This window comes from Pelobates fuscus, chromosome 7 (genome assembly GCF_036172605.1).
Source record: "Pelobates fuscus isolate aPelFus1 chromosome 7, aPelFus1.pri, whole genome shotgun sequence".
Taxonomy (NCBI): domain Eukaryota; kingdom Metazoa; phylum Chordata; class Amphibia; order Anura; family Pelobatidae; genus Pelobates; species Pelobates fuscus.
The window spans coordinates 185,485,573-185,498,977 of record NC_086323.1 but is presented as its reverse complement, the minus strand read 5'-3'; the positions used below and the strand labels follow the sequence as shown (position 1 = coordinate 185,498,977).

The following is a 13,405-nucleotide window of genomic DNA, read 5'->3' as shown; positions in this document are numbered from 1 at the left end:
TGTTGCGTTTGTGCGGATTGTGTGTATGTTTGTGTGTGGGCTGTCCGTATTATTTGTATGAGGGGAGGGTTATTCTGCATTTCTGTGTATATCTAGCAGTGTGGGTGGCTTCCCTGGGTTCCAGTGGGGACCAGGCCGGCCAGGTACATGTCAAGGACAGGAGCTGCAACAGCAACTGCGTGCTGCTCTACTACTGTGTGGATTCCCATTCACAAGTGCTGGGAGGAAGTGATCTTAAATCACTTCCTCTACGTGCTGCAATGCATAAATTGAGGATTGTCCTTCACCACCTTTTCGAATTAGCAGATATCTGAAGTTTTATTGGGACTCCTGATAGGCCAGAGCTTGTTTGCATGCATGGCACTAGTGCCGTAGTTTGTGTGGGAGTCTGGGGTGTTTGTGTGCCCATATGAACTCTAAGAATATGCGTTTTATTGATGTGAAGAATGTCTTTGGCAGGGCTATGGGTCGGGCTTGCTCGAGGTATAGTAGTTTGTGTAAAACCAATCTCAAAGAAACACAAGCAGATTTGGGGACACTGCATCAAAGCCTTTTCACTGTGGAGTCCAGAGAGGACACCAGGGACCAAGGGCTGCAGTCTACCCGAGACCAAGTCCAAGACCTCGCTCATCAGGTACAGAGACTTACCAAGACGGTAACAGTGTTGGAATCCCGTCACCGACGTAAGAACATCAGCCTTAGAAGGGTGCCAGAACAGATCGGAGGAGATTCCTTTCTTAGAAGGGTGCCGGAACAGATTGGAGGAGATTCCTTACTCCCCTTCATCCAACGACTACAGGCCCACATGGGCGTCTTGATAGGAACTGACCAAAATCTGCTGATCAAAGCGTTCCAGATCCGCAAAGCGGCATCTGCTCCCGGTGACCAGACATCGCAGCCCGTTCCACGCTCATGCCTCACGCAAGAGAGCTTGGAAATATCCACGTTGAAAATTTCACTATAGCCATTTACAGGGACCTACCCTTCACAGTACTTGTAGCAAAGAGACAGCTAGCACCAACAGCAAGGCAGCTACGGGAGGCTAACATTAAGTGTAGATGGGGGGGTAGATGGCTCACTAGTAGTCTAACAGGGAGATGGTACATACACTTTAACCCCATCTAGGGACCAGGCGTCCTTCTTAAAACATATGAGACTGCCTGTCTCCACCAAGACAAATGAACATAGAGCAGGGAATAGCACTAGCGATAAATACCTTATCACAAAGTAGGAGTCATTTAGGCACTAGCTGACATAATACTACCTATGGTTAAAGTGCCACAGAAGGCTTAGCGGCCAGAGTGCACAATACAATATGATAACACAGGTGAGTTCCAAGAGGGATCTCCCATACAAATATATATTTGTTGCTTTCAGTTTATATTTTGCCAACTGTAGTTATTTTGTTTTACCCCCCTACAATTGCTCTTCTACTTCACGTTCATCCATACCTAGTGGATGGAAATATGTCTGACAGGGAGCACATACATAAGTCGTTAACTCTCTGTGTAACCCAAGCTGTAACGTGCGTTTACCGTATTCAGTGTATGTCTCTCATACATGATCTTGTAACAATGTTGTTCCATTACCTTTCATGATACTGCAAACAGTTGTATTTTATGTAGTTAAACTCAAATTAAATACAAATTATAAAAAATAGAAGATCGTAAACCTTTTTTTTTATTTTTTTTGACCATATTGTTAATAACTATATGACTTTATTGAAGTACTATTCTGCTTTCTTTTTTAGGATGGTGGTGTTCATGTCTTACAAAATACAGTGAGGAACCAACAAGTAGTGGAAATATATTCGCCCATCAAGCTGTTACCCAAAATTTTATCCTTTCCTTGGCAGCCTAACCCAAGTGCCTATCAGTACAAAATTGAGGTATGAATGTATAAACAATTTTGCAATATAGAGATTGTGACCTTTATGGGCAAAGCAACACAGTCCTCTAGGGTAACAGGTATAGAACAACAGTCTCTTGTGCAAAAATTGTGTGGTTTATTTACATCGTGCACAAAAATCCATGTAGCAATCAATTTGTTCAAAACTGCAGCACAACAGAAAGGAAAATCTACAAACAAAATCCTAGCTCAAATTTGAGCACTAACTAAACATAAAGTAATGTCCCTTACTAACCAGGGTAATAAACTACACAAATCAACAAAAATAAACATTGGTTTCACCAACCTTTAGCACTTTGTTTGGTGCAGCTCTGCACAGACCTGCTCTCTCTGCTCTCTCCTCTCTGCTCTGAGACCTGCTAATTAAAGCCTCAGCAGTTGCTAATTGGGCAGGTGAATGAGTATAGACTATGGAGGATTCTGGGTCCTAGATACCTTCCTTCTATTACCCTCCCATAGACTCTGTCACAAGATAAACAGTTTATAAATGTAGAAGACAGGGAAGAATTTCAAAGAAAATATTTCATATTTACTGTACATGGTGGTATCACTTATGCGTTGCTCCTTCCTAGCTGAGGTTACAGGAATGAATGATTCAATAGTTAAGCAACTGATAAAAGCCCCCTCCACTCTGAGCACCACATTCCTAGTAGCCTTATATAAATATGACCCTGGAGGGAGCGTGAGGTTGACTGAATAGCCAGTAAAAAAATAATTATGGTTTGAAATATTGTTCTTTCCTGGCTATACATGGCAGCATCACTTACATAGGCTAAACAAGACGTGTCCATGTAGTTCATCCTTCTTCACATCTGTTTGCTGTTCCAAAAGAAGTAAAAAAAAAAAACAAAAAAACATTGTTTGAAGCTCTTCCAATTTTGCAACAAGCTAGGAAATAAATTATTTTTTGACCCTAAAAATGACAGTCCGATTTTTCTTTGGATCAAAAAGCTATTACCCTATAGTTGAAAATTTATATAATTGAATATTCTGTTTTTGCAACTATGCATCTAGTTGCTGTTTAAACATCTGTACAGACTCTGATAAAACCACTTCTTCAGGCAGATAATTCCTTATCCTTATTGTTCTTGCGGTAAAAAACAAACAAAAAAAAAACCCTTTCCTTTGCCTTAAACTAAATCTTCTATTCTCCAGTCTAAACGCGTGACCTTGTGTTCTGTGTATAGTCATGTTTGTGAATAGATTTCCAGACAATGGTTTGTATTGGCCCAGGATATATTTGTATAATGTAATCATATCCTCTCTGATGCACCAATTTTCTAAACTAAAGAGGTTTAAATGTGTTGACCTTTCTTCATCGTTAAAATGCTGTATTCCTTTTTTTTCTTCCTTGCACTTCGCCACTGGGTTTTGGAGAGGACTTCTTGTTAGCCATTTACCTTTTGACTATAGCCCCTGTGACTTATTTTGTTCTAAAGCCATATTTCTGCCTATTGGGATTGTGGACAATGGCTCTTTAAACTTTATATACACTTGAAATGTCAAAGTCGTCAAAGTGGCCGCCATTCGACATCCGGACACATGGCAGAGCCATTTTGTTTAGTCGTCGAGTTCATGGAACTCAAATCGGACACGCGATGACACGAACACCAGTGAACTTTACCTTCTCTGGAACTTTGACTCTTCGGGAGTCGAATGGCATTCGACAATACGAGCAACACTTGTTATTTGTACGAACGGCCCCCTGTGCATTCGAACAGAACTTAGTATTGAAAATAGACTGTCCGCACAGCCTAAATCTGTGGAACTATTTTGGGCATGAAAGCCATGCCTGCGGTCGGTCAAAAGAGACTTCCATAAAACTTTTGAACCCCTGCTCTTATCTGGATGATAGCTATCTTACTTATAACAGCTCTCTTCAGCTTCACAGCTATACTCTCCTGGAGGAGAGGTCCTACCCCCACGGTCTTGGATCCAGAGGTTGGACCAGGGTTGGAAGGAAACGGCGAGACCCCAACCAAGCTACGGCGGTTCGTGGCGTCTTCAGCGCTTATGGTGTCTGCTGTGGTGCTGATGGTCCTTGAGAAGCACTAGGAGGATCCGTCGGCGTAGGTACCCAGCCAGGGTACAAGGAGCTCCGTCACAGATGATATCAGGCGATCCTATTGGAAAGCAATGGGTTGGCTCAGATTGTCAAGGAGGCATATTAGGGGCAGAACCAGCGTAAGCCAAACACAGACCTGGCCAATCATCATCTCCTCATAGAGATGCATTTAAATAAATGCGTATCTACAACAAAAGTTCAGTGTCTCCATGCAGAGGGTGGAAACACTGAAAAGCAGCACTGCCCCAAGACGCACCTCTAGTAGCCGTCTGAGGAGTGGCCAATGGAGGTATCCCTAAGCTGTAATATAAAAACACTGCCTTTTCACAGAAAATACAGTGTTTACTGCAAAAAGCCTGCAGAGACTGATTATACTCAACAGAACAAATACAATAAATTGTAGTTGTTCTGGTGACATTAGTGTCCCTTTAACTTGCTGAAAGCCACAGAGGCCTGTGAGAAATGCTTCTTGATCTGAGACAGCGTTCGGTTACACTGCCCAGCCACCATTAGCAGATTTCCCTGGGCGCCCCTGGTTCAGCACCTTTCCTTCATTCAAATGTAACTGAACACTAGCTCCCTGGCTTGAACCAAACTAATTGTGGCATGTACTTACCTCCGGGCGCACAGCCCCCCCTTCCACGCGATCAGACCGCTCCATGCGGCTACGTGGCATAGGGAAGGCTACTAACCTCCCTCGAGCTGCAGAGCCCTTCTGCTGCCTGCACTCACCTCCTCTTGCCGCCTGGCCCAGCTGATCCGCACGGCAGGCCTCTCTTATATAGACTGTAGGTGTGACGTCACGCTTGTTCCTAAAGTGACCATATCATCATTGCGATCCTCATTTATTATAAGTCGCAATGATGACATGGAACAATCAGTACATAGGTAAGCCTATTTAAGGTTTTTATTTTGGCCTATATTCTTGGCCCTATCATGGTTTCTGAATAGATCCTTCCTTTGTGCTCCTAGTGATTCCCTAATGTTTTTATGTGTTACGGTGGACTCCAGGCTGACTGGAAGTTGGACCCTAGAAAGGATGCTCCTAGCGCTCACCAAAGGACCATCAGCACCGTAGACACCATAACTACTGCATAGACACCATAAGTACTGCAGACTCCACGAACCACCGCCGCTGGGCTAGGATCTCGCTGTCTGCTATCCACCCTGGACCTACGACCAGGCTCCAGGTTCCAGTAGGTGAACCTCTTCCTTTTGTAGAGTGAAGCAGGATCAGGAACAAGAGCTCAGTAGCTAAGGGAGTATGAAGAGCATAGCAATCCCTGTAGTGATTATAGCTGTCCCCTACAAACATGAGTCAAGGCTGCATGTTAAAGGGTCAAAGTGCTTTCTTTTATGCAGGTTTCCCTTACATAAGACCACCCACAGGGTTTTACAGAACAACCAATAACACACATTCATTACAGAAAACACTCCCAGCAATTACACACAAAATCCTCCCCCTCTGCCTGTGATATAATTAAGGTACACAATGCTTAACATAATTTTCACATACAGGAAAAATACAGGTTTTATACATACACTGTAACTTTGAAAATATACATTCAATCTTCATAAAAATACATATTCAGAATCAGCACAATTTAAACATAACCAAAAATCACACAAATCCATCCAGTGGATAAAAAGTTAGATGGAAGTCCTTTATTACCGACCACAAGCACATTTTTCTGCCCAAAACAGTTCCATAGATTTGGACTGTGCGGCCGGTCAATTTTATGCAGAAACCGTGCGTTCGAATTGCAGAACGGGACTTAGTCTCTGCAGCTGAAAATTCAGTGCAGGAGAATGTAAGGGTCAGCGGTGTTCGGTGAAATGTGTAACTGATTTCAGTTCCATGGATTTGGCTAACCACCGCTGACCTCGTTCGAATGAACAAAGATGGCCGCCGCCACGCGTTGGTTTGCACGTTGGTTTCCACCCAGCGGTCGGCAATTTACCTACAGCAGGCTCCCAGCCTGGGAGGTAAATTGCCTGCACACTTTCACTTCTGGGTGGTCCGCCTGTGTGGTACTTGGTTCAGTAAGCCCCATTTACTGAACCAAGTGGGAGAAAGTCAGGAACAAGTTATTTTACAGGTCTGGGGACATAGTCTTAAAGGGGCATTGTTCACCAAAGTCACAATATGTCCCCAGACGGTTCTTAAAGGGCCATACACACCCAATAAAAGTCCATAGGTTTTCAGGGGCACAATCTCCCAGGGGCCATAGTCATGAGGAAGGAGGCTGGCAAATAGGCTTCTCCACAATCTAGGGAAGCAGGGCAATTTGTAATTTAAAGGGCCAGTTACAAATGACAGTTTGTAACATTCTGTTTGACCTCGGCTTCGTATTGACTTTGTGATTTCTGGTATCCTGACGGGGCTTTGAATTGACCTTGTGGTTTCTGGTATCATGACCTTGGCTTTGTCTTGACTTTGTGTATTTCTGCATCCATGACTTTGATTCTTGCTATATTTATACATTAAGTCTGGCCACTCTAAGGCTCGGTAATACGCCTTTTGGATCCACCTTTTGTGGATTTCCTCATTCCTGCGTGTTGTGATACAGCTCCCGTGACACTAATTTCGGCATGAGGACTTTTTCTGAGCGCTATTTGGTCTACTTGAGCGCTCAAAACAGGGCTATTGTTAATGGTTAATGGCACAGCAGATGCAAACACACTGTCCATAGGAGACATCTCCCAAGTCCTCTTGAACTTTAGGAAGTACTTGAATTACATAAATACTAATATTCAGTCCCTTGCATTGCATATTTTGTGGGGAGGAGCGAGATGATGTAGGACGCCGTGCTGCGTCCTCGTGGTGAGCAGCTGAAGGAGTGACCGGGCGTGTGGGGAGAGAAGAGAAGAGAAGCTGGGACCAGCGGTGATTGGGATGCTGACCGGGATTCCCCAGTGAACATAATGAGGGGAACTCCGGTGGTGGCAGGTTCGCGCTACCGACAGGGGAATGTGGTCTGAGGGAGACAGATCTGCAGGCAGCAGACGGTCATACTGGTAGGGAGAAGACCTCACAAGATGATTAGCAGTTTGCTTTGAATTTTTCTTAATTAACCCCTTCAGGACGGAGTCAATAGTACACGTTCTGATCAAAACAAAATGTAAACAAAATCTGGTATTTGCTATATATAGATAGATATATCGGAAGATAGGGTTTTTGGGATATCGCTGAAATGCCTAAAATGAAAGACAGAAAACGTAGTGCAATATTGTCTGAAACCAATAAAAATGTAAGGTGTAACATTACACTCACAAGTTCCAAGTGTTTTTAAAACATATCAGAGGTGCCTCCCCACGATATAGATGGGGGTTGGAATAGAAGGCCTCCTTCAATAATGACCGCAGGATGCCCCGGTTGCTAAGACGTTGTAAATATCCAGCCTCACCAAACAGCTCCCAAAAAACGGTTTTAATAGATAAATAAAATCAAATCAAATACAAAATGACAAATTAAATCAATATAAAAGATAAAATACAAAGTCCACAGGTCCTACGCGTTTCGTTCTATGCCAGAACTTCCTCAGGGACCAAAATAATAAAACAATGATTAAAATTCATACATCAAAAAATCAACCGTAATTCACCTCTTTCATAGTAAGTGCACCCACACTTATTATATATAATTTTGTTCAGGAGAAACTGTGCTTTAATTTCCCATGAACTATTCATATTTGAAACATAATTTATTATGAATAAAATCAAAAAACTGTGAGAAATTAAGATTTTTTTTTTTTTAAATGATAGACATTTTAGCTGTAAATGTCATAATACCGTTAACTGAAAAAAACCCCACATATTTGGATTCAGCAAAGTCTCACGATTACAACAGTGCCCCCCATTAACAGTTTTTACTGTGTTTTGGGAAGTTAAAGGGTCAAATATAGCATATTAAATTTTTCAGTTTTTTCAAATTGAAATTCGCCAGGTTGGTTATGTTACCTTTGAGACCGTGTGGTAGCCCAGAAATGAGATTTACCCCCATGATGGCATACCATTTGCAAAAGTAGACAACCCAAGGTATTGCAAGTGGGGTATGTCCAGTCTTTTATAGTAGACACTTGGTCACAAACACAAAAATTTATTTTCTTTTAAAACCTGTTTAATTATTATTATTTTTTTACTTTCCCACCAGCAGGGGGACTGTCTGACATTTCAGACAGTCCCCCTGCTGGCAGATCCACAGCCAGCTATAGGGGGCCATGTGATCGCTCTTTGAGAGCGATCACATGGCCCCCGGGGCCTCATTTGCCCCTTAAGAACACATGATGGAAATATTCCGTCATGATTCCCTTTTATTCCAGAAGTTGTGTCCTTAAGGGGTTAGAGACCTGAAGATAGAATGGGACCAGAGAATCCCTATGACTGATAGATGTTATAGGGTATATAAACCTAAAGAAAAAAATAGGTATTTAAGCTTTATACATTTTGGCACTTATCAACATATCTAAAAAACGGAAGTAGACTTCCGGTGGACTGCCGACGGAAATGGCAGCATAACGGAGGAGCTCCGTCCCACTAAGCTAAAATCAGCGCACTTCCACAGCCTCAATCCTACCTAATGGGTCGCACCAAGAGGTCTGACTCCCATCACGCACAGAAGGGACAGCAGGGAACGCTGCAGACCGGACCGCTGGACGGCTACCTCAGCACTCCAAGCAGGCAGCCGCGTGAGACACCCGGCCCCAAGATGGCCGACAGCCAGCTCCCGCCGACACCACCCGACACACGTGAACCCTCACTGGCAGACATCCGAGCCGACATCAGGGCTCTCACGGAAGCCATGGTGACGAAAGCCGACCTGCAGACACTGTCAGCCACACTGCATGAAGCTATGAGGTCGGAAGTGGCCTCACTTCAAAGGGATATAACGGCGCAAGATGGCCGACTACAGGCCCTAGAAGCTACGCACCTCACCTCGGTAAGCAGACTAAATGCAACTGACGCAGCAATAGCCAGACAGGGCAACATGCTCTTACAATTAAGGAGGCAGACTGAGGATCTAGACAACCGGGGCCGCAGGGCAAACATCAGGATCCGCAACCTGCCTGAATCAACTGGGGGAGAGGTTTTGACTGACACCCTGACAGCCCTGTTCAGAGACATCATGGGTCAGGACTTGCCACAGCGCATAACTTTTGACCGCGCTCACAGAGCGCTACGACCGCGCAACTCAGATAATGTACCCAGAGATGTTATATGCTGCCTCCACGAGTTCAGAGTTAAAGAGCTGATTATGAACAAGGCCAGAGCGCAACCAACTTGGCGGTTCCGAGGAGCGGAGGTAGCTTTATTTCAGGACCTCTCTCCCCTCACACTTGAGGCCCGCAGAGCGCTCCGGCCAGTAACGCAACTGCTTCGGACGCGCAACATACCGTATAAATGGGGCTTCCCCTTCTGCCTGCTCGCCAGACATGCCAACGAGTGGATACCCCTAAGATGGCCTGAGGAGGTCCCGGCCTTTCTCCAGCACCAGGGCCTGCCACGCACGGAGGTCCCCGACTGGATTCTGGGCCAGCAAGAGCAGAGACCTAACCAATTGGCCCAGAGAGCACCGCGGAGACGCAGGGAAGACTCACCGCACGGAGAACCGGCACGCAGACCTCAGAATCCAGCACAACACCCAGCACAAGCAGGAGAATAACACCCTCCGCGCCTTGCAGCGGGGATCCCGTCAGGACGGCAGGAGACCCCAGGAGGATGACAGGAGACAAGCGGACACACGACATTGGGCATCGAATCCACGAGACATCCAGATAAGTACATTTACGCAACACCTGAACTTTACCTAGACCGCTAACACATACCCCACTTTACTTGACAATAATCAGCACACTGGGACATCACTTGCACGGCCTTGCAGAAAGTGGTTAGAGGGGGCAAGTGATCTCGTCCAGGAGATGCAACACGGGGACTGATACGAGTAGCTACGTCTAAGAGTACTTAGCACTGTTATTTGGGGTGGGGGGAAGCGGTGGGAGGGGGAGAGTTATGTTCATGATGTTCATGACCCCAAGGGACCCCTGCAATACTATGAGACTCGGAGCGATTACTTTTCTGATGCAGGGACCGGTGCATTGGCCACGGACGGTGTTCATGGGACTGTTGGCTTCAAGCGATAGGCAATAAACTCACATACAACGAACGTCGGGTGGATGGGCGGGGGGGAGGGGGTCACACACACAGGGCTGACACGGGATGGGGGAGGGGGGTGTGGAGCGAATGCACAGATTGGAGTAGGGGACGGGAGGTTGGACGGGGAGGGTGGGTGGTCAGGCAACTAAGTGCACACCTATACACGGCCAGAGACAGGTGGGCTGACACCACAGAACCTACTCCTCAACAATACGGGAGAGAGATGAGATGGGGGGAGGGCGATGGAACATGCACCCCATGGGCGGGGGCGGGGGGGAGGGGGGGAAAGGAAAAAAAAAAAAAAAGTTTCAGGTGAGATATGAAGGGCCATACAACAGCAGCCACGACATTAGACAATGACACGAACCCAGAAGTAGCAGTATAACTTGAGGACACGGGTTTCAAGGTAGGGGGAAGGGACACTTACACACACTAGGGTAATGGGGGATATCTCTAGGGATATAGAATAATAGAATTGTTGTTGATAACTGCTTGTACCGCGACAAAGTGTTATATCTCAAATTGTGTGACTTGTCTCCCCTCTCCCCCTCCCCCCTCCGCCCCTTGTGCCCGACATTGCCGGGGGAGAAGGCCTGGGCAGGGAGCTCCCCGGCACGCTACACACCAGCGCATAACGAGGGGGCCCAAGCCTGAGATCCCGTTCGGGGGCATAATGGCTCACCCGTAAATCCCTCGCTAGACAGCCACAGGAACACCCACGAGAGACAGATAGTGACGCAACCCAGGGGTAACCCACCTGAAGGACATGTGACTCCCCAAGCTGCTCCCATGGCAACATTACCCACACCCTGCAACCCCGCAAACCAGTATAGGAGACCGGAAGGTGACGCACACACGCAGACTGCAACTCACGGATGTAATGCACCTCAAGCCCAACATACCGCCCGACCTTTACGATTGTCGTCCCTCCGGGGGGCTGACTGCTAGACGGGAGAACCGCTGGGAGTACTGGGTGACCCAACTCACGAACCCGTTACCATGGACTCACGCTAGCACAACATATACCAGCACACAGTGCCACACAGTTAAGACCATAACAGTGGGACTGACGACACTCCTGACATGTTTGGATTAACCCACATCCCACTTGTCCAAACACTGCAGTAGCAGGACACACCATTGGGCCCTAGGCGTCCATCGGAACCGACACCCGTGTAGACGAACCCACTGGGGGTACCACTGCCGACGCCCAGCCGGTTCTATAGAACGGGGGTACGGCACTGGTTGACCGCCCAGTTACACCGGGTTTCCCCATTTCGGGATAACACACACAATCACCCACACCTCAAGAGGAGACGACACCACACCTACACCACACTAGCGTTCCCTCTGAGGAACCACCTCATCGAGAACTAACGCCACACGACATCACTACCCCATCCCCCCCCCCCTGACCTAACCCACCCACGCACCAACCCCCGACTTACCCAACTAAGAAGGACCCCACCGCGACGCGCCCGGGCCCACCCGGTTCAAGCTCAATAAGATAGAACCAGCAGAATCGGGTTCGGAGCGAGCACACCAGCACCGTTGACGGACAAAGACATACCACACATGGCGTACACACCGGCTCCCCTGGTGATCAGATCTCAAAACTGCAGGGGACTGAACACCCCAGAAAAAAGAACACACCTATTGCGGAGCCTCAAGAGACAGCAGGTCTCCATCGCCCTCCTACAGGAGACACATCTCAGAGAGGTCTCGAACGCCCTACTGAAAGACAAGAATTACCCAGTCAACTACTTTAGCAATCATCCAACGTCACGCAAGGGAGGAACCGCGATACTCCTTGCTGCCCACTTACAATTCACGTCCACGGACACGATGATTGACGACGGAGGACGATATCTCTTTATCAAAGGTGAAATAGCGCGGAAAACATATACCATAGCCACGGTCTATACGCCCAACACCGGGCAAGCTAGCTTCCTCAGACGAACACTGTCAAAGTTATCAAGATTCACAGAAGGTATACTCATACTTGGCGGGGACCTCAACATCCCATTGGATCCACTCATAGATACCACCACGGGAAGCAGCAGCATACCTCACTCGGCTATCAGAACGGTACACAAAGCCCTCAGAGATTTGAGACTGGTGGACACATGGAGAGCGCTACACCCCGACGATCGGGATTACACGTACTACTCCACAATCCACGACAGGTACTCCCGTATAGACTACCTCTTTATCCAGCAGGAGGGGCTCTCATACTTGCAAAAAGCGGACATCCTCACCACACCATGGTCAGACCATGGGGCAGCACAGATAACGCTACTATCGCCCCTGTACCGACCCACCAGGATCTCATGGAGACTCAATGATGCACTCCTGACGGACACGCTCCTCAAGACCCAAATCGCGGAACACCTCAACCACTACTTCGCTGAAAACGCAATAGAGGGGGTCTCGGATATGACGATATGGGAGGCACACAAAAGCGTCATCAGGGGACACCTGATCCAAATGGCCACCAGGAGGAAACAGGACGTCGGGCACCAAGTAGCCGATCTGACACGGAAGATCTCTGAACTGGAAATGGCCCACAAACGAGACCAGCAGGACCAAACCTACAGGGACCTGATAGCACATAGACGACAACTTTCCGATCTACTTGAGCACAAACACGCCAGTAACACCCGACGGTCGCGTGCATTTTTCTACATGCATGCCAACAAGAGCGGAAGACTACTGGCACGGATGCTACGGGGTGAACAGTGACGAGCGCAAGTCCGCACCATACGCACAACTCGGGGCACAACCACCCAGTTCCCGGAAGACATCGCGAACGAATTTCACAGGTTTTACTCCCAGTTATACAACATACGAGGAGACGAGGATGACCCGGTTCGGAATGCGAGGAAAGAGGATACAACACGATACCTAGAGAGCTTTCAACCGGACGCCCTCACCCAGGAGGAAGCGGAAGCATTGGAGGCACCCATCACCGAGGAAGAAATTAAACTGGCACTGAAAGCAGCAAAAACCGGAAAGGCCCCAGGACCAGATGGCTTCCCGATGGAATACCTCAAAAAATTTGGATCCATCCTCATACCACACCTAACTAAGGCCCTCAACAGCTTGCGGGAAGGTACAAAGTTCGGCAGGGAATCACTGGCCGCCATAGTCACGGTTATCCCCAAACCAGGCAAATGCCCGGAACAAGTAGGCAACTACCGCCCAATATCACTCCTTAACACCGATATAAAACTCTTCTCCAAGGTGCTGGCGATGAGACTTCAAACGCACCTGAAGAGA

At 47.2% G+C, this 13,405-nt stretch overlaps 1 protein-coding gene across 1 annotated transcript in view; it reads left to right on the top strand.

Moving 5' to 3' along the window:
• NUP210 (nucleoporin 210) overlaps nucleotides 1-13,405 on the top strand; it is a 657,387-nt gene that overhangs the window by 130,175 nt on the left and 513,807 nt on the right. The window contains exon 11 of the mRNA XM_063426963.1: nucleotides 1,751-1,888. Within this exon, the coding sequence (XP_063283033.1) occupies nucleotides 1,751-1,888 (138 nt within the window). The remainder of the gene's footprint in view (nucleotides 1-1,750; nucleotides 1,889-13,405) is intronic.